The 18,075-nt window shown below is 46.5% G+C and overlaps 2 protein-coding genes across 11 annotated transcripts in view; one reads left to right on the top strand and one right to left on the bottom strand.

Annotated features, from left to right (window-relative positions):
- Nucleotides 1–999: 999 nt before the first annotated feature.
- C8AH17orf80 (chromosome 8a C17orf80 homolog) lies at nt 1,000–13,507 on the bottom strand. Of its 6 annotated transcripts, XM_059272049.1 has the most exons (7): nt 12,833–13,042; nt 12,179–12,299; nt 10,469–10,574; nt 6,878–8,361; nt 4,226–4,330; nt 3,580–3,687; nt 1,000–1,125 (listed from the first exon to the last, which is right to left on the bottom strand). In XM_059272049.1, exons 4-7 carry the CDS (start codon nt 8,352–8,354, stop codon nt 1,103–1,105), a joined length of 1,713 nt encoding a protein of 570 aa, XP_059128032.1. In that variant the 5' UTR covers nt 8,355–8,361; nt 10,469–10,574; nt 12,179–12,299; nt 12,833–13,042; the 3' UTR covers nt 1,000–1,102. The 6 variants fall into 6 exon arrangements, with proteins under 6 accessions (XP_059128032.1, XP_059128031.1, XP_059128034.1 ...); XM_059272048.1 differs by lacking the exons at nt 12,179–12,299; nt 12,833–13,042 and adding an exon at nt 13,266–13,507; XM_059272051.1 differs by lacking the exon at nt 12,179–12,299 and having other exon boundaries at nt 12,994–13,108.
- Nucleotides 13,385–18,075, top strand: part of Vcf1 (VCP nuclear cofactor family member 1) — a 22,514-nt gene continuing 17,823 nt past the window's right edge. For 2 of the 5 annotated variants that reach the window (XM_059272061.1, XM_059272060.1), the window contains exon 1: nt 13,385–13,623. In XM_059272061.1, the coding sequence (XP_059128044.1) occupies nt 13,400–13,623 (224 nt within the window). In that variant the 5' untranslated portion in view covers nt 13,385–13,399. Of the gene's footprint in view, nt 13,624–13,701; nt 13,806–13,857; nt 13,916–15,827; nt 16,004–18,075 lie in introns of those variants that run through there. The other 3 variants (XM_059272062.1, XM_059272064.1, XM_059272063.1) reach the window with 3 other exon arrangements.

Genomic DNA, 18,075 nt, shown 5'->3' with positions numbered 1-18,075 from the left:
TTTTAGTAGCTAAATAATTTTATTAGAAAAAACCGTTTCCTGTAAACCTGAGTGCTGGTATTACAGCTGACTGTCACTACACCTGGGTGAGTTACAATTACTGACACTGACCGATGTCAACCAAACCCTTATCAACGCAGGCTCTCACTCTCATCCTACACCTGGTGAGATGACATCCTTCAGGGCTTGACAGGTCATTAAACTAATATCACTTCTAACCAGAAGGTTAAAGTATCAGAAAATTCCATTTACCACAGTAAACAGTTTATAGTCCTGAAGATGTGGTCCTTACTGTGAAGAAAAGGGCCTCTCCCCTGGGGAAAAATCTCCAGGCCACACGATTTCCCTGTGGACTACCTCTGTATTTAGGTTTTAAGGGGAGGCAGTGGGGTGTGTGTGGTGAGGCTCTCAAGGTACAACACAGCATTTGAGAAAGTGTTTTGTGCTGGATAGTTTTACATCAACTTGACACAGGTTAGAATCATCAGAGTGGAGGGAACCTTATTTGAGAAACTGCCTCATAAAATCAGGCTGTGGGCATGCCCATAGGTCATTAATTAGTGATTGATGTGGGAGGGTGCAGCCCATGGTGGGTGGAGCCACCCTGGGCTGGTGGTCCTGGCTCTCTAAGAAAGCCAAATCAGCAAGCCATGGGGAGCAAGCCAGTAAGCAGCACCCCTCCATGGCCTCTGCCTCAGCTCCTCCTCCAGGTTCCTGCCCTGCTTGAGTTCCTGTCCTGACTTCCTTCAGTGATGAACAGTGATGTGGAAGGATGACGTACACCTGGCCTGGCGGCCCACACCTTAATCCCGGCACTCTGCAGACTGATCTCTATGGGCCAGCCAGGGCTACAGTGTGGCCCCTTCTTTAAAAAAAAGAAAAACCACAATACGTTGACTCTACTCTTCTCCACCCGAGATTAACAGCTTGCCTGCCCCATTTCTTCTCTTAAACTCTAATAAAATTGTTCTCCAAAAAAGGAAAAAAGAAAAGGAAAAGGTGGTTTCAGCCGTTTTATTATTCGCACCCTCCCGCCCCGGTACACATTTAAAGACGTCCTGCAGCTGTCTCTGTCACACCCTCGGTGGCCCCGACGTGCTCATCACTTCCGCCAGCGCTGCAGCTCTTGGGACAAACAGAGACAAATATGAGAACCTGGGAGTGCATCTCTTACTGGCTATCTCTTTTCTTTTTTAAATTTATTTATTATGTATGCAGAGGGCACTAGATTTCATTACAGATGGTTGTGAGTCACCATGTGGTTGCTGGGAATTGAACTCAGGACCTCTGGAAGAGTAGCCAGTGCTCTCAACCTGAGTCATTTCTCCAGCCCTTACTGGCTGTTTCTATCTCTGCTTGTTTAAATATTTTTGTCTCATAAACTTAGAAATCTTCTTGGGCCTAAGACCATCCGGCTTCTAGCTTCAGAGATGAAAAAAAAAAAAAGTCAGGTGCATAACCCCAGCAGCACCCAGAGACGGAGGTAGGACAAGAGCAACTTGGGCTAGAGTGAGACCCTGTCTCAACACTGAAACGTCCCATTTACCATGACTGCTACCACAGCAGGGGCCAAATAACTCTTTGGATTGGTTCAGCTTGGAGCAAGCACTGTCTTTAGGGAGACAGGATTTGGTTTTGGGACTTCTCATTTGTGCTGGGATCCGGTGTTTTGCTTGTGGCCCAATGCCTGGTACAGAGCTGGTGTTTATGGCATGATGTTCAGCATGCAGAGGTGTGCTGCAGGCCCACTCATGCTGACTCACCTGGTCACCTGCCCTCCGGAGAGCCAATACACCGAGTTTTCATCTGAAATAGCCTAGGCTCCTGCTACCTCGTAAATTACGGAAAAATACTAAACTTTTTCTGGGCAGTCTCCAATGAACTATGAGTTTTTTCTTTCTAAACTCTCTAAGAGTCTCTTTTTTTAGATCAGGCTGGCCTCGAACTCAGAAACCCACCTGTCTCTGCCTCCCCAGTGCTGGGATTAAAGGCATGCACCACCACTGCCCTGCTCTTTTTTTTTTTTTTTTTTAAACATTAAAAAACAGATTTATTAAGTAAGAGTTTTTGCCTACATGTATGTATGTGCACTACATGTATGCCTGGTGCCTGCAGAAGTCAGGACAGTGTGTTGGACACTCTGGAATCAAGGTTATGAATGTTTGTGAGCAGCCATGTAGGTGCTGGGAACTGAACCTGGATCGTCTGTAAGAGCGACACGTGTTCTTAACCACTGAGCCATCTCTCCAGGCTCCAGATCTGTTTTTTTGTTTTGTTTTGTTTTTTAAAGTGATTTATTTTTATTTTATGTGCATTGGTGTAGACATGTGTGTCTCTGGGGTCCCTGGAAATGGAGTTATAGACAGTTATAGACAGTTGTGAGCTGCCATGTGGGTTCTGGGAATTGAACCCAGGTCCTCTGGAAAAGCAGCCAGTGCTCTTAACCACTGAGCCATCTCCCCAGATCTGTTTTTATACTATTTAAATGAACAAAAGTTATCTTGAGTTATGAGAAAAGAAAATTTTGCATTTCCCTCCTGGTCAGGACTTCATAGGAGTTCATCCGTAACTAAACAGGCAATACGGTCTGGTGTTCGAAATTCATTACCCTCCCACCCCAGCCTCTTGAATGATGGGATTATAGGCACATACCAGTGTGCCTGGTTCAAGGAGCTTGTTTTTAAACATTGAAGGTAGCCAGGCTCAGGGGCTAGAGATGGTTCAAAGTTAAAAGCACTTGTTGGATTTTCCAGAGGACTTGGGTTTGATTCCCAGCACCTACAAGGCAGCTCAAAACCACCTGTAACTCCAGTTCCAGGGGATCAGATGCCGCCTTCTGGCCTCCACGGACACCAGATATGTATTTGGTATACAGACACGCAGGCAAAACACTCATACACATAAAAAATAAAATGAATTAAATTAAAAAACAAAAAAGCCAGGTGGTGGTGGTGCATGCCTTTAATTCCAGCACTCAGGAGGCAGAGGCAGGCCTGGTTTACAAAGCAAGTTCCAGGACAGCCAGAGCTGTTACACAGAAACCCTGTCTTGAAAAAAACAAAACAAAACACCAAAACCAAACAGAAAGCATACAGACTCTAGCCAGGTGTGGTGGCATGTCCCTGTCATCCTAGCTCTCGAAGGCTGAGGAAGACGGAGTGAGAGCTCGGAGCCAGAGGCCCGGGCAGGAGTGCGGAGGGTCGGTCTAGCCTGATCTGCACAGGGAGACCCAGTGAACGAAAGGATGGATGGAGCTGCTGTCTTAAGCACATGTTTCTGCTGCTCTAAGTGGCAGAAAGCCCTTCTATTCCACTGAGAACTCTCGGGCACCAAGGAGGGCACTTCTCCCTAGCAGGGACGGGTATAAAGCAGGAAAAACACAAACCCAAGGCCTCCAGCCCACCACCAGATCACTAATGGGCAGCAAGAGCAGTCATGTAAATGTAAGTCAAATCTTGGAGACCTTTAATGGAGCCCCAGAGCCCCAGGGACAGCTCGCTCATCAGGGCTCCTGGACACTCCCACCAGAGCCCCAAGGGAGGTGACGAGTCACTTAAGCTACCGATGATGATGGCTTACTCATTTGCTTGAAGCTCCAGCTACAACAGAGGATGAAGTAGCCAGCGAAGAGCATTGTGAGGCCCCCAACACTGCTCTTCTTTATGGTGGTACTGCACCTCACCCAGCCTGTGCAAAGAGAGACAGATCACGTGGTTAGTGGCCAGGGTGTGGCCCAGAATGTTCGCACTGTTCAAGTCAGCCCTGTTAGCTTAGGTAATGAATTCTAACATGCACAACGTACAACGTAAATGCCTACATAAGTGTGGGCTATACAAAGTATATACATTCCCAGAGACGACAACAAGGCTAAGCAGAGGAGGGCTTGAGTAAATTCAAATCACATGTCCCCACACTGGGAGCTGGGTTAAACTCCGGAGCGATGCAGATGAATATGACTGGTTAGCTGAGGTTCAGCATTGCCTTGGCTGATCACTGTCGGGGAGGGGAGGGTCAGGGACAGGGGGCAGGGGTGTGTTTTAAGAAGTGGGAGCTGCTGCTCTGTTAGCTTTGGGGTTCTGAATGACACCCGACTCTGAAACGGAAACAGATGGAGAACGTCAACCACCACTTTCTCTTCTCTTTGGTTAAACAGCCTCCAGTGGAGAAACTTCTCCACATCCTGCAGCCAGCAAGAGAACCCACCAGTCCATAACAGAAGCCTCACCTTTGTGCACAGCTCCCAAGAGCCTCGTTAGAGGGAAGCTGGAAGTTGTAAGCGCCAGGGGTTCCAAACTCCCGCTATCAGCCGAACTTCGTCCCAACCAAGGAACTACGGTTCCAAAGAGAAGTCACTGTGACAGTCCATCTAGAATCACCTCTTCCCACCATGCAGCCGCAAGTCCTAATGGCTAGGCCTCAGGAAAAGCACACCCCTGACAGATGGATCGATGAGCACCTCACTGGGCTGCAGTTAAACTACACACTGAAGTAAAATCCACCTCAGGTCAAAAGCTCTTATTGACAGAGAGCTTGCACTGTGATAAATGCACTGTCTGCCCCCTATGTGTGTGCATGCCTGGTCAAACCACATTTTATCACCTGCGGAGATTTCAGCAAGAGGTATGACTTTCTACTACAGGTTGAGATGCATGTATCCTGAAATGCATGGACCAAAGAGTTTAGATTTTGGCCTGAAAAACATCTTGGACCATCTACATATGTATATGGCGCTATTTTAGGCCCCAAACCCAGAACCAAATATGGAATCTCTCTGTTCTCTGCTCCCTACCCCACTGGTGACTGAGCCCAGGATCTTATACATGCTAAAAATGCATGTCCGTGTGTCCTCTACCATTGAGCTACATCCGCAGCCCCCAAATTCATCTTGGTTTCCGGTGAATTTGTCAGATGAAGACTTTTTTTAAGCATGCCTGTTTTGCCTGCGACCCTCCACATGGGACTAGGCTCTGGATCATCCCCTTGCCAGGACTGTAGATGCTCATGTCAGCATTCACGAGGCTGTTGTTTGGGAGCCCCATGGACTTGACTTAGGGACCATCAACACACCTTAGAAAGACCCCGACTCCCTGTCACAGTCATCTTTATTTGTCTGTTCTGTGCCCCACGGCCCCGCCTTGGTTGAACCTTCCTATTACACTGACACACAAGTAACAAGTAGAAACAGAAAAGAAGATACACGTTTCTTTTTCACATTTTCCCCTGTGCTCAAGTCAGACAGTGATCTCTACTGGTCATAGTTTTCCAGTCTCGTTTTGCCTTGTCAAGACAAAGAATAAATTAGCTGGGTAGTGGTGGTGCATGCCTTTAATCCCAGCACTCAGGAGGCAGAGCCAGGAGGATCTCTGTGAGTTCAAGGCCAGCCTGGTCTACAGCACGAGATCCAGGACAGGAAGCAAAACTACACAGAGAAACCCTGTCTCAAAAAAAGGATAAATTAAGATAGATGGGGTTAGCAGGCGTGGTGAAAGCTGCTATGGATACAAAAGTGCTCAAATGATCTTCTTACCTACCAATGGAAAGCATACGTTGGGGGCTGGGACAGAGGGCTCCAGCAGTTGAGAGCACTTGTTACTCTTGCAGAGGACTCAGTTTTGGTTCTCAGCACCCATGTAGTGGTTTGTAACCATTCTGAACTATGGTTCCTGGGGATCGGACACCCTCTTCTGACTTTCATGGGTAACTGCATGCATGTGGTGTACATGGTACATGAACTCACATGAGTTAACACACATATACATTACCACACATACACATTTAAAAAAAAAAAAACTTTAAAAACCAAAAAAACAACATTGGCATCCAAGGAATCACAGAGTACATATTTGTGCAGGGCCAAAGTCTCCTAAAACCAAACAAGAAAAAGAAAATCATGGGGCTGGAGAGATGGCGGAAGTGGTAAATAATGCATACTGCTCTTCCAAGAGGACCTGGGTTCAGTTCCCAGCATCCTCGTCTAGCAGCTCACAACTACCTGTAACTCCAGCTCCAGGGAAACTGATGCCCTCTTCTGGCCTCCACAGGCACTGCACTCACGTGCACATTTTACCCCAGTATCTATCTACGCATACTTGAAAACCAAAAACCAAAAACAACAACAACAACAAAAAGACAAGTCATAAAGCCTGGAGATATACTTCAATTCCAAACACAAACTGTAACCTCTCAAAAACTGCCACTGTTAGGCTGTGGTCTCAGAAGTGCTGGGAACTGTGTGGTACCATGACTTTTATTTTCTCTAGTTGTCCAAGCGGGGCTCACTTCCAGGTACAAGTTTAGGGTAAGTGACTGAAAGAAATTGAGCCATGATCATGGGTGATCATGGATGGAGTACAGAGGACCCATTCTCTGCACTCACAGGCCTTTCTTCTCTACCTGCCACTCAGGAACACTGGAATCTAATCCCTTACAGCCTTTCCCATCAGACTTCCTTTTTCTTTTTTTCTTCAAGACTATGTTGCCCTGGCTGTTCTGGAACTCATTCTGTACATCAGGCTGGCCTTGAACTCAAAGATCGCCTGCCTCTGTGTCCAAGTGCTTGGGATTAAAAGCGTGTGCCTCCATGCTCTGAGCTTATCCATCGAACTTCTGTTAGGTCTCTTTCCAGTACAGAAACTCAACTGCTATCAGGATCAGTAGCCTGCCCGAGTCTAACCCTCAACTCTCAATGGAGAAGGAAGAAGGAACATTACAATCAACCCTGGACCGAGAGTTCTCTTTTGTCAATTAAGTCAAGTGTTGGGTAGACTGTGTAGGTGAAAATATGTTAACTGAATGAAAACAAGTAATTCTCACCCCATTCCAGAAGCACAGAGCATTCTGGAGGGGCAGGATGGTCCTTGCAAATGAGCCTGCTTACCTTTCGAGATACTCGCACCCGCGGAAGTGGTAGGAGGCATGTGAGACACTGAGTTCCAATGCTGAGGCCCCCTTGGCAATACTCCTAGACCAACATAACCAGGATAGAGTTCTGGAAACCACTCCAGTCCCACGGACCGGGGAGGAGCCTCTGAGTCAGCAGCAGCAACATGACTGATGAGGGAGCTTCTAGAAACAGGGTAAGGAGCTGAATATGATGGTATGTGGTACCCTGTCTGGGCTGCATGGGGTTGGCGGAAAGACGTGGGTTCCAGAACGTCCCTCTTGCTTCCCACTAATAGCGGTATGGCAGGGACTTGACTCTGGCCATAGAATTGGGTTTTGTCTTCTGGAGGAGACTTCACAGCCAGAGAGGCAAGGCACTGGCGCCCTGATTCTGGTACAGAGAGAAGCTTATTCGAAGTTCCCTCTGGTGGAGTAAATACGTCCAAAAGTGCAAGGGCTGCCTCTGCTTTTGCCTTTGTGGGTGAAATGGGGTCTTTACCACCGAGGCCTAAGTCAGCCTGTTCCTGTACTTCTGTGGCAGACATGCTGGTCTCAGTATTTCCCTTGCTGTGGCACACTTCTGCTCTGAGGCCAAGTTCCGGGCGCTCTCTGACTCGCGCTTTAGCCTGTGGAGCGGTGTGAAGGCCCGAGAGGAGAGATTCTGACGTCTGCTGAGTCTCAGCATTGGCAGGGTTGGGAGAGACTCCCGAGAGGTGGCCTCCGTCTCGGGAACTGCTCTCCCTGCTCAACACTGAGGGTCCTCCTCTCTGAACCCCATGGCTGCCATTCTTTGGAGAATGACAATCACTAACAGGTACATCTAAGAATTTTGCCAGAAGCTTCTCTCTTTGGGGATCGAGTGTGTCCAATTTCAGACTTGCAGAAGTGGCTGGTTTAGCATGAGGCTGACCTGAGGAGTATGTTCTATCTTGATTAGATAAAACTGGTGCCATTGAGCTGACCTGTACAGATGCTTTGGTCTCTGAGGGATGACATGGACTTCCCTTGGATCCAGTCACATCTCTGGCAAGTTCTGTCTGAGGAGAGGGGGTGTCTGACGCACGAGCCTGAGGGTTCATGACTCTCTGCAGAGCCACCTTTGGCGTGGCACGTTTGAGTGCCTGGAAGGAGAGCTGATTTTGATCTCTGGTTTCTCCTCCTGCCTCTGCTCTACCCGCTCTTTCCAACACATCCGCCGTCAGGGGAAAGGTGGCAGCTGTCCATGCTGATCTGCCCTTTTCTGACTTCACGTTTCCTTTTGCACTCTCTGTCTCTAGCCCTTTCCTTTTAGCTTTGGTTGGGTCTTTGGTAGGACTCTTCTCTTTTGTAGCACGTGAAAGTGTAGCTGGCTTGGACTGATATACTTTTCGATCAGCAGATATCATCTTACAGTGTGGCAAGTGGGTTTTTAATCGCTTAAATGGCTTCTTACAATAAGGACACACTTCCATTCTGGGACCAGCATCACCCATCCTCTTCCTGGAGAGACAATGAAGAATACAGAGTAATCATTTTACGCATAGATATTAACTTTAACTTTTTGTTTTGTTGCTTTTCTTTTATTTCTTTTTCTTTTTTTTTTTTTAATTTATTTATTGTGTTTTATGGGTATGGGTATTTTGCCCAGCATGTATGTCTGCCTGGTGCCCACAGAGGCCAGAAGAAGCCATCAGATCCTCTGGAACAGATAGTTGTGAGTTGCCATGTGGGTGCTGGGAACTGAACCCGGGTCCTGTGGAAGAGCAGTCAGTGCTCTTAACCGCTGAGCCATCTCTCCAGTCCCTTGTTTGCTTTTCTTAAGATAGGCTCGTGTTTTTACATTTAAAAAAGGGACAAATACTATAGAATTGTATTATATGAGATATATAGAATACATAAATTCATAGAAACAGAAAGATTAGACGTTATCTCAAGAGAGAGAAGAAAGGAATATAGAGCAATGATTTCCTAAGTACAGCATCTCTGTTTTGTGTGATGGAAAAATCCCACAAATGGACAGTAGTATCATGACATAATATCATGAATGTAATAAATCAATACAATTAATGTAATTAATGAATATCATAAATGTAATTATTGAATGAATACTGCAAATGTAATCAATGAATACCACAAATGTAATTAATATCATGAATGTAATTAATGAATATCATGAGTGTAATTAAAAAAATAAATAAATTAGGGTTGGGGATTTAGCTCAGTGGTAGAGCACCTGCCTAGCAAGTGCAAGGCCCTGGGTTTGGTCCTCAGCTCTGAAATCAATCAATCAATAAATTAATTAAAAAAAAAGATAGGCTCTTGTATGTAGCTCAGGTTGGCCTCAAATTCACTATGCAGCCTGGTCTACATAGTTCCAGGACAGCAAAGTTACATTAGTGAGACTATCTCAAAAAAAAAACCCCAACAACAACCCCACCCCAAACAATAACCATAACAAAATCAAACCAAAAGATTTAAATCTAATAAATTAACGCTTAGTCAAAGGAAAAGACATTTAAAATGTCAGCCAGAATTCAATTTTGTTATTTATGTCAAGTGGAGGTTGCATAAATTTAATGAAATTGTTTAAAAATCCTTAAACATGAAAAAAGGAACTACTTAGGGCTTTTAAGAGCAGTTGAGTGTTGTAGAATATTTGATCACACTGTGTGAAGATGTCTGTTTTACCTCACCTGCCTAAGGCACCTTCTGATTGGTTTAATAAAGAGCTGAATGGCCAATAGCTAGGCAGGAGGAGACAGGCACGACTTCCGGGGAGAGAGGAACTTTGGGGAAGAATCTGAGGTGAGAGATTTGCTAGTGAGACGTGAGGGAAGTTGGAGTACAGTACTGAGGAGAGGTAATGAGCCATGAGGCCAAACATAGACTAATAAAAACTGGTTAAGTTATAAGCACTAATTGCAACAAGCTTAAGCTAAGGCCAAGCTTTCATAACCAGTAAGTCTCCATGTGATTATTTGGGAGCTGGCGGTCCAAAGAAAGACCTCTGACAGTTAAGCGTGCCTACTGCAGAGGACCTGGCTTCTGTTCCCAGCACCCACACCAGGCAGCTCATAACTGAGTGAAAGAGAAGAGACAAAAAAGGACATGACTGCTCCTAGGTATGGTGGAGAGAAAGTTGACTGTAGATAAAAGGGAGAACATAACCAGAAGCAGAGACGTCTGTGACAGTACAGAGAGAACAAGACCCTGAGCTGGGCCAGGGGAGGGGAGAGGGGAGAGGCAGGAGAGTAAAGGTTAGATGAAAGGGCCTGGTAATCAAAATGGCTGGATTATATAGGGAAGGGCAGCTGGGAGAAGAGTAGCCTATCCCCTGGGCTAGAGAGTTCAGGGTAGGGGAAGGGGTATGCCAGACATACCCTGTAACAGGTAGGGACTGAGGGATGATGGGAGAACCTATGGGACAGGTCCACTTTGTTATGTTAAATAGGCGCCTTAGCCATTTGTCCTGGGTTTGAGACCTAACAGTAACCACCTGTAACTCTAGTTGTAAGTGAATCTAGTGTCCTCTGACCTTCTGGGGCAGTGTGTGCACGTAGTATAAATAAACTCATATAAACAAACTCATGCAGGCACATATACGTACACTTAGTAGAGATAAAAGGAACCTCCAGGTGGGTATTCCTCACTTGGAACCTCTCCCACTCTCAGGAACTCTTCAATACATCACATTCACTCTTCTTGAACTTGTCCTTCAAGGATGAAATGAGGAAGGATAATAACATTCATGTGGGCTACAAAAACTGGTTAGAACAGTTTCTAACATTACATAAACAAGATTCACTGGGTATGAGGACTCATGAGAACTCTCTTTGTCAGCTGGGGATATGGTTCAGTCAGTAGAGCGCCTGCCTGGCAAGCATGAAGCCCTGGGTTCTATCCCCAACACTGCATAAAACCTGATGCTGTGGTAGAGAGCCATGATCCCAGCACTTGGAAGTGGAGATGGGACATTTAGGTCAGCCTTGGTTAGAGAAAGATTGAAGCTAGCCTGGAATTCATGAGAGCTGGGGGCGGGGGGGGGGGGGGGGGGGGGAAGATGGGGTAGTTTCCATAACTCAGGAGAAATTAATCTCTGCTAATATTAATATCAGCAATACATACATATTAAAACTAACAATGTACAGAAGGACATAATCCCCATGTATTTATTTATTTTTGGTTTTTCGAGACAGGGTCTCCCTTTGTTCTGCCTGTCCTGGAACTCCCTCTGTACACCAGGCTGGCCTCAAACTCAGAGATCCACCTGCCTCTGCCTCCCAAGTGCTGGGATTAAAGGTGTGTGCCACTTGGCCCCAATTGTTTTAATTTTAATTTGTACTACAATTGATTATTGTGTACACATAAATTTGTAATTTTATTACAAATTTTTACACATAAATTTGTAATTTTATTACAAATTTATTTATTGTGTACACATAATTTTGTAATTAATTGCTTAGTTTGAGATTTTTGATAAATGTATATCATGTAAAAATATTTTCAAACATTTATTATTACACACCATTTATCTCTGTTACCCTCTAGAGTTGGGAAAGGAGAATGTTTAATTCCAAAGCTCAGCTGGGTTCCAAAGAACAAGGAACATATCTATCCTAGCACAGCTACGTTCTCAAAATCTAGTATCACCAAGCATACTGTTTACCTCTGAATGCTCTCAGGAAGCTGAGGTGGTTTAATGTCAACCTGGACTGCACAGGGAGACCATCATCTTTCAAACAATCATCATCATCATTAAAACACACACACACACACACACACACACACACACACACACAAACAAAACAAACAGAAAAAAGCCTCTAACACTGAAGCTGGTATATGACATTTGTTGAATGAGTAAATAAATATGTATATTACAACTATTTAATACCAAGACTGAAAATATCTCCTGACCACTTAAATAGATTAACACAACAAAACAATAACCAGGTGTGGTGGTACATGCCTTTAATCCTAGCAATCGAGAGGCAGAGGCAGGTGGACCTCTTGAGTTCGAGGACAGTGTGATCTACTGGTGAGTTCCAGGACAGCCAGGACTATACAAAGAAACCCTGTCTCGAAAAACCAAAGAACAAAACAACAACCCCCAAACCCCCAAATCAAAAAACCCTGAAGCTGGAACCACTTACAAAATAAATATCTATTAAATCAACCAGCACTTTATCCTTCATGAAATGCAAAATCAAACTGTTCTCTGAGGAGTGAGTCCAGTGATTATTCTTACTGTTAGTAATCTCGTTTGCAAACCGCACACGAGAAAGCCAATCCATAAGCTTTCACGTTGTAACAGTACCTTTTCCTAATTTTTCTTGAGATGGAATCTCACTGTGTAGTCTTGTCTGCCCTGGAACTCTCTAGGTAGACCAGGCTGGTCTTAAACTCATACAGATCGGCTTGCCTCTGCCTCCGGAGTGCTGGGATTAAAGACTTGAGTTAGTATGCCTGGCCCTATACCCTACATCTCAACAAGGGACCCGTTCTGACTTCTTGCAGTCGTCTCTCCAAGACCCCCATGTTTGTGGATCACTGTTCAAGTATTTGGCAGAAACTTTGAACGTCAACTTCTGTAAACGATCAGAACTAAGCGGAGAGCTGTGATGTGACCAAGTACTGAGTCCTATACAAATAATTGGATTATGCCCCTGGCAGATAACTGGGGATGCTTCTGAAAACCAGAGTTAAAACTTCCCCAAGTATCCCGGGCCCAGAATACACTTATTTGAAAAAATAAAATAAAAAAATTTAAATCTGAGACAAGGTCTCAAGTAGCCCAGACTGGCTTCGAACTCGTTTCCTTGTCGAGGATGACTTCACCTCCCAAGGGTTGGGATGACAGGTGCGCACCACGCACGCCCGGCTGGGACCTCGTGATTTCCTCTGGTCGCGCTCACATCGCCCCGAGCCAGCTCTCACCGCCGCATTCCTACGTCCGCCCGCCTCCCCACACCTTTCTGCCCGGCTGCTTCCTAGCAGGTGGGCGGTACCGCTCCCGGTCGGGGCTGGGACTCCGTTAGTCCGCTCGCCTCATCGGCACTCCTCTCTCGACCTACAACAAAGCTCGTGGAAAACAGCCCAGCCCTTGGATACTCCACGGAACCGGCTCCGCACCTCTCGAGATGCAAAATTCCACGTGGCGCTCCCTTCGAACCCGGAGCTCACCAACACCTTCCAACCATGGAACCCAGAACCGGTGGCCGTCCGCGTCAGTGCCTGATGGAGCTCGCCCGGTTCTTTCTTTTTTTAAAATTTTCACCTCCCAGAGATTTTACGCAGATGCAAGCATCCGTTAGTGTCCAATAATTTAATTTATTCCAACCCGGCTTGACTTTTACAGCTTGTCCCGGTTTGTTTTTAAACAGGCGGGTGCCTCGGACACCTACCCGGAGCCCTGGAAGTGCCAGGTCTGTTTTCCCTCTCTGGACGTGCCTCTTCCTGAGGGCGGGGTTACGGGCGAGCGCGGCCCGCGGCCCGCCACTGCGCAGCCGCAGGAGGACGGTACCACGGCGCCTGCGACATGGGGGGGCGCGGAGGGGACGCCGGAAGTAGCGGTGGTACGGGTCGGCCTGCGGGGTACTCAGCGCCCGCAGCCTCCACCCGCGCGGCGGCGGCCAGAGCCCAGGCCCGTGGGGGTGGGCGTGGCGGTCGCCGGAACACAACTCCGTCTGTTCGCTGTCGGCGCCCAGTGGCGCCGCGTCGCTCGCCTTCACCAGCTGCCATGAGCGAGCGCCTCCGCCCCAGGTGAGGGAAGGGACCCGCACTTTGCTCCGCGGCCCCTCGGCCCGAGGATCGGCGCGACGCAGCCGAGGGGCGCACGGAGCCCGGATGGTACGAGGCTCCGTCTGCGTTGCTCTGCGGTCGGAGGAGGCGGGGAGAAGGTTGCGCCGCCTCTGTCACCTGGACCCTGCGGGTAGCCGAGAGAGGTGACTCTCCGGAGTCCCGGTCTAACTCCTTCGCCGTCTTTCTTTTTTTTTTTTCTTTTTTTTTTTCTGTTTTGCTTCTTCGACTTCTGCCCTTTCCACTTTGGAATGAGGTTTGTTCGGTCCTACAAGACGGACGCTGGACCTAATGCTTTTCTAAATTTAGGCGGGTAGGGGGATGGGAGGAATAGCCGAGCTTGAAGAGGCAGCCCCTCAAGAAGGCGCCTCTCAGGGGGGACGGGACGCGACGGGGCGGGGAGCTGCAGGCGCCCCAAGGTCAGGGGAAAGGCGGGGGTTGGGCTTAACCCTGCAGCTGGAGGGCTTAGGGCAGACCGCAGCGCCGCGTCCTGATCTCTTGTAAACCCAGAAGGGCAGATGGACCCGGGCGGCTTGTGACCCACCCGGTTGTGGCATTAACAGGCAGGATTCTAAACTGTTTGGAGGAGGAGCCGTTTGGCCGTGAGGCGGGAGGTGGAAAACATTGCGAGTTAATGCTGGCTACCCTCTCCCCTGAGCCTGGCCTCAGGCCCCAGGCGGCCTCTGCGAGCCTTAGGCCCCATGCAGATGAGGTTTCTTTTTCCCTTCTCATTTTTGTCTTCAGGAAGGTGGGAAGAAGTAAGTTGGGATGCTCTGCCTCAAAACGAAGAGGACCCGTTTTCTTTCTTATTAGAAAGTCTCCTAACTACGGAGCTTGACGACCTGTACATCACCAAGTTGTACTTTTTCCGTTGTCTTGATGAAGAACAGACTCAGACGCGTTTAATTATTTAAGTCTATCCAGGTTCACGTCTCTTTATTCCATAGTAGTTTCAGGCTTTCAGGTGGCTCACAGGGTTGCTTTTTTATTTTCTCTTTTAAAAGATTTCATTTATTTTTACGCATGTGAGTGCTTGCTTGCTTGCATGTATGTATGTATGTATGTACACCGCCTGCGTGTGTGCGTGCCTGGTGTCCATGGAAGCCAGAGGAGGGCATCGAATCTTCTGGAACTAGAGTTATAGATGGACCAAACCTCAGTTCCCTGTGACCGCAACACGTTTTCTCAATCTTGAGCCTTCTCCCAACCCCTGTGTCTTAGTCCTTGCATTAATTGGTTGTGAATGTAGTCATTTTTTTAAGGCTTCTCCTTGAAATGGTTATTCCTTGGGGCTGAGGCGCACCAACATCCTGAGGTTGGGTCCAGTGTTGAAAATGTGGAGGTCAGGTTATTTGGTCCAGTGCTGAAAATTGGAGTTCCTAGACAGAACTGAATTGTTGGTTTTGTTTATATAGTAATTGTGGCAGAATGCCTGTACTTGTGTGGACAAGATGATCAAACTAAATTGGAAATTATAAGGTGCCTGTCAGAGTTATAATCTGGCCTGTGGCATTGATGCAATACCAAAAGGTTTAGTCTTACTGATTGTATAGATAGCATGAAGCCATAATCTTGCCAATTATTAAAGACTATTGAAAGATTTAAATTAGGCCAAGTTGAAATTATGGTCCAGTTACAGTCACACCTTTAGGATTGGGACCTTTAGATACAGTAAGCCTGAGCTGACTGCCATTTTTTTGATCTTGGATTATCTCCCTTATCTGACAGCCCTCAGCATTTTCTACCACGAACAGATTCTTTTATCGGGTGCTGTAGGCTAGTAGTCAGAGTTTGTGCTGTACGGAGATTCTTTTTCTCTAATTTACTCACAGGAATCTTAGTGTGTTTCTATCTCCTGGTGACTTCTTTAAAATAAGCCATTTGGTGAGGACAGACCTTTCTTGCCCACTTTTCTCTTGAGCTCCAGTGTCTTTCCTGTCTCTGGATCCGGTTCCTCAGTTAGGAGATGAGGGGTGGAGCTCAGAGAACATGAGGGCTGTACAAGGTGGGTGTGTGGGTGGCAAGAAAGTCTGCCTTACCACAGATCCCTAATTTTTACATATGAATTGGGAGAGAGACACCCTACAGCAAGAAATTCTTTTAAAGAAACATTTGAGATGGAGTGTGGTTTTGCTTGTCTTTAATCCCAGCACTCAAAAGGCAGAGGATCTCTCTGAGTTTGATGCCAACTTGAAGTTCCAGGCTAGCCAGACCTCGTCTCAAAAAAAGAACACTTGAGAAGCAGTTTCTGTACTCTGATGACATCTGCCCAGGTTCTTGAAGAGGACCAGGAAGACAGGACAGAAGTGAATAAGGAAGCTGATGGAGTCAGCTGTCCTTGGGGGTAATAGATGTCCAGCAATTATCTTTACCTAGGTGGAAAGGAGAGAATCTAATCAGTTACAGGGTGCCTGTAAAAATAAACGACAGTATGACTTAAGACCTAGCATGTACAAGGCCCTGGTTTGTAGACCAGTGATCATGCCCCTAATTAAGAAGGCTATTGAAAGCTGAATGCCTCTAGTGTGGCATCTATAAAAGCCAAGAACAACGAAAATGGAGACTACAGAGACCTCATTCTTAACTCATTACCCCCCAAAGGAGAGGACAACTCACAGGCCCAAGAGGTGTCACTTGTGCCGTGAGAAACAAGACAGATGTCTTAGATGGCTTCCCCAGAAGTAGATAAGAACTGTAGAGTGCCCTTTGCTATTCTTGTTACCAGGAGGAAACATTCCCTATTACAGATGAGGACATAACAATTTTTGGTCAGGCTCACACAGTTTGGTGGGAGTGACTCAGCAGCCCCAAGCATAACCAGCTGTTGGCACACTGATAAAAGAACAGCTCAGGGACTAGTCTGCTGCCACCGGGAGTTTTGGTTGGGTGTCACCTGACTCCCAGCAGACACTGCTTTACTGCACATCCCCATGTAAATTGCCTTTATTGGGGTAGAAGCAGAAGCCTCTTGGTTCAGATTTATATACTAAGGTTTTATTTATTTGTTTGTTTAGTCATTTTTTGAGACAGGGCCTCACTATGTCACCCTGACTGTCTTGTAGCTCTTTGTTATAGACTAGGCTGGGCTCAGATTCACTCACAAAGATCTGCTTACCTCTGCGTCCTGAATGCTGGCATCAAAAGTGTGCACTGGTTTAGATTTATAATAGTGTACCCACTTAATGGTACTAAAACTTGATTGTGTCTAGGGTGTAGCTCAGTAGAGCCCTTAAGACCTAGCATATACAAGGCCCTGGGTTCAACCCAAGCACCACAAATAAAACAAGACACCCCCCCCCAATACTATGCCAAAAATAAAAACCTAGTATTTGTCTTGTTTTTAATCTTCAAGTAGTTCAAGAATATTGTGCAAGTGCTAGCCAGTCTTCTGGGAGAAGGGTAAGAAGTAGAAAGAGGATCTATGATATTGCTATGTGAGATAAGTCATTCTGTCTTCAGGTTGGTCAGAACTCCTAGGCCTGTCTGTAACTCCAGTTCCAGGGTATCTGACACTCACACAGATGTACATGCAGGCAAAACACCAATGCACATAACATAAAAATAAGCCATTAAAAAAAAAAGCATCAGTTTTCCTTCCTCATTGACTAGTCCTGTGCCTGACTCACCCTGTCTCTGTCTCTGTTTCTCTCTTTCTGTCTGTCTGTCTCTCTCTTTCATACACACCCCATCGGAGGACTTGTAAACCCCAAACAAACCATTTTGAAGAGTCCTGCCTGGGGCTGGAGAGATGGCTCAGTGGTTAAGAGCACTTGGTGCTCTCGCAGAGGACCTGGATTTGGTTTTTAACACCCATATGGCAGCTCACAACCACCTCTAACTCCAGGTCCAAGGGATGTGATGCCTTTTTCTGGCATGCTTGTGGTACATATGAATACATACAGGGAAAACACTCATTCACAGAAAAAAAAAAAAAAAAAAAAAAAAAAGATGAGGCCCAGTGGCTCACACATGCAGTCCTATCACCTAGAGGCTTGAGAGTCAGGAATGAATTTGAGGGCAGCCTACACTGCAGAGTGAGAGCCTGCTTCAAAACAACACCAGGGCCGTTGATGGCTCCGATATAAAGGTAGTTGCTGTGCAACCTGTCTGCTTCAGTTCCTGGAGCCTTTGAACCTTTGTAAAGCAGAAGAGAACCAATCACAGTATTCAAAGTTGTATCCTGCCTTGTATGCACAATAAATAGTAATAATAACAACAAAAAGCCATGCATTCCTTACTCCAATCCTAATCTAGGGTGTAGAGTGTAAACTCATTCTTAAGAGTTAGATAGCTGGGCAGTGGCACAGCCTTTAATCTCAGTTTAGGAGGCCTCAGAGGCAGTCGGATTTGAGTTCCAGGCCAGCCTGGTCTGCACTGTGGGTTCTAGGATAGCTAGGGCTACACAGAAACTCTGAC

This window comes from Peromyscus eremicus, chromosome 8a, assembly GCF_949786415.1.
Source record: "Peromyscus eremicus chromosome 8a, PerEre_H2_v1, whole genome shotgun sequence".
Lineage (NCBI taxonomy): Eukaryota > Metazoa > Chordata > Mammalia > Rodentia > Cricetidae > Peromyscus > Peromyscus eremicus.
This window is presented reverse-complemented; position numbering and strand designations above follow the sequence as displayed.

What these genes read in the sequence shown, in the direction of transcription:
- C8AH17orf80 (XM_059272048.1), bottom strand. Translation starts at nt 8,354, where the DNA reads ATGGGTGATGCTGGTCCCAGAATGGAAGTGTGTCCTTATTGTAAGAAG. An exon ending in CTTGGGAGCTGTGCACAAAG is followed by an intron (nt 3,688 to 4,225) that starts GTGAGGCTTCTG and finishes CTCTTTGCACAG; the next exon opens with GCTGGGTGAGGTGCAGTACC. An exon ending in CTGGAGCTTCAAGCAAATGA is followed by an intron (nt 1,126 to 3,579) that starts GTAAGCCATCAT and finishes GTTTGTCCCAAG; the next exon opens with AGCTGCAGCGCTGGCGGAAG.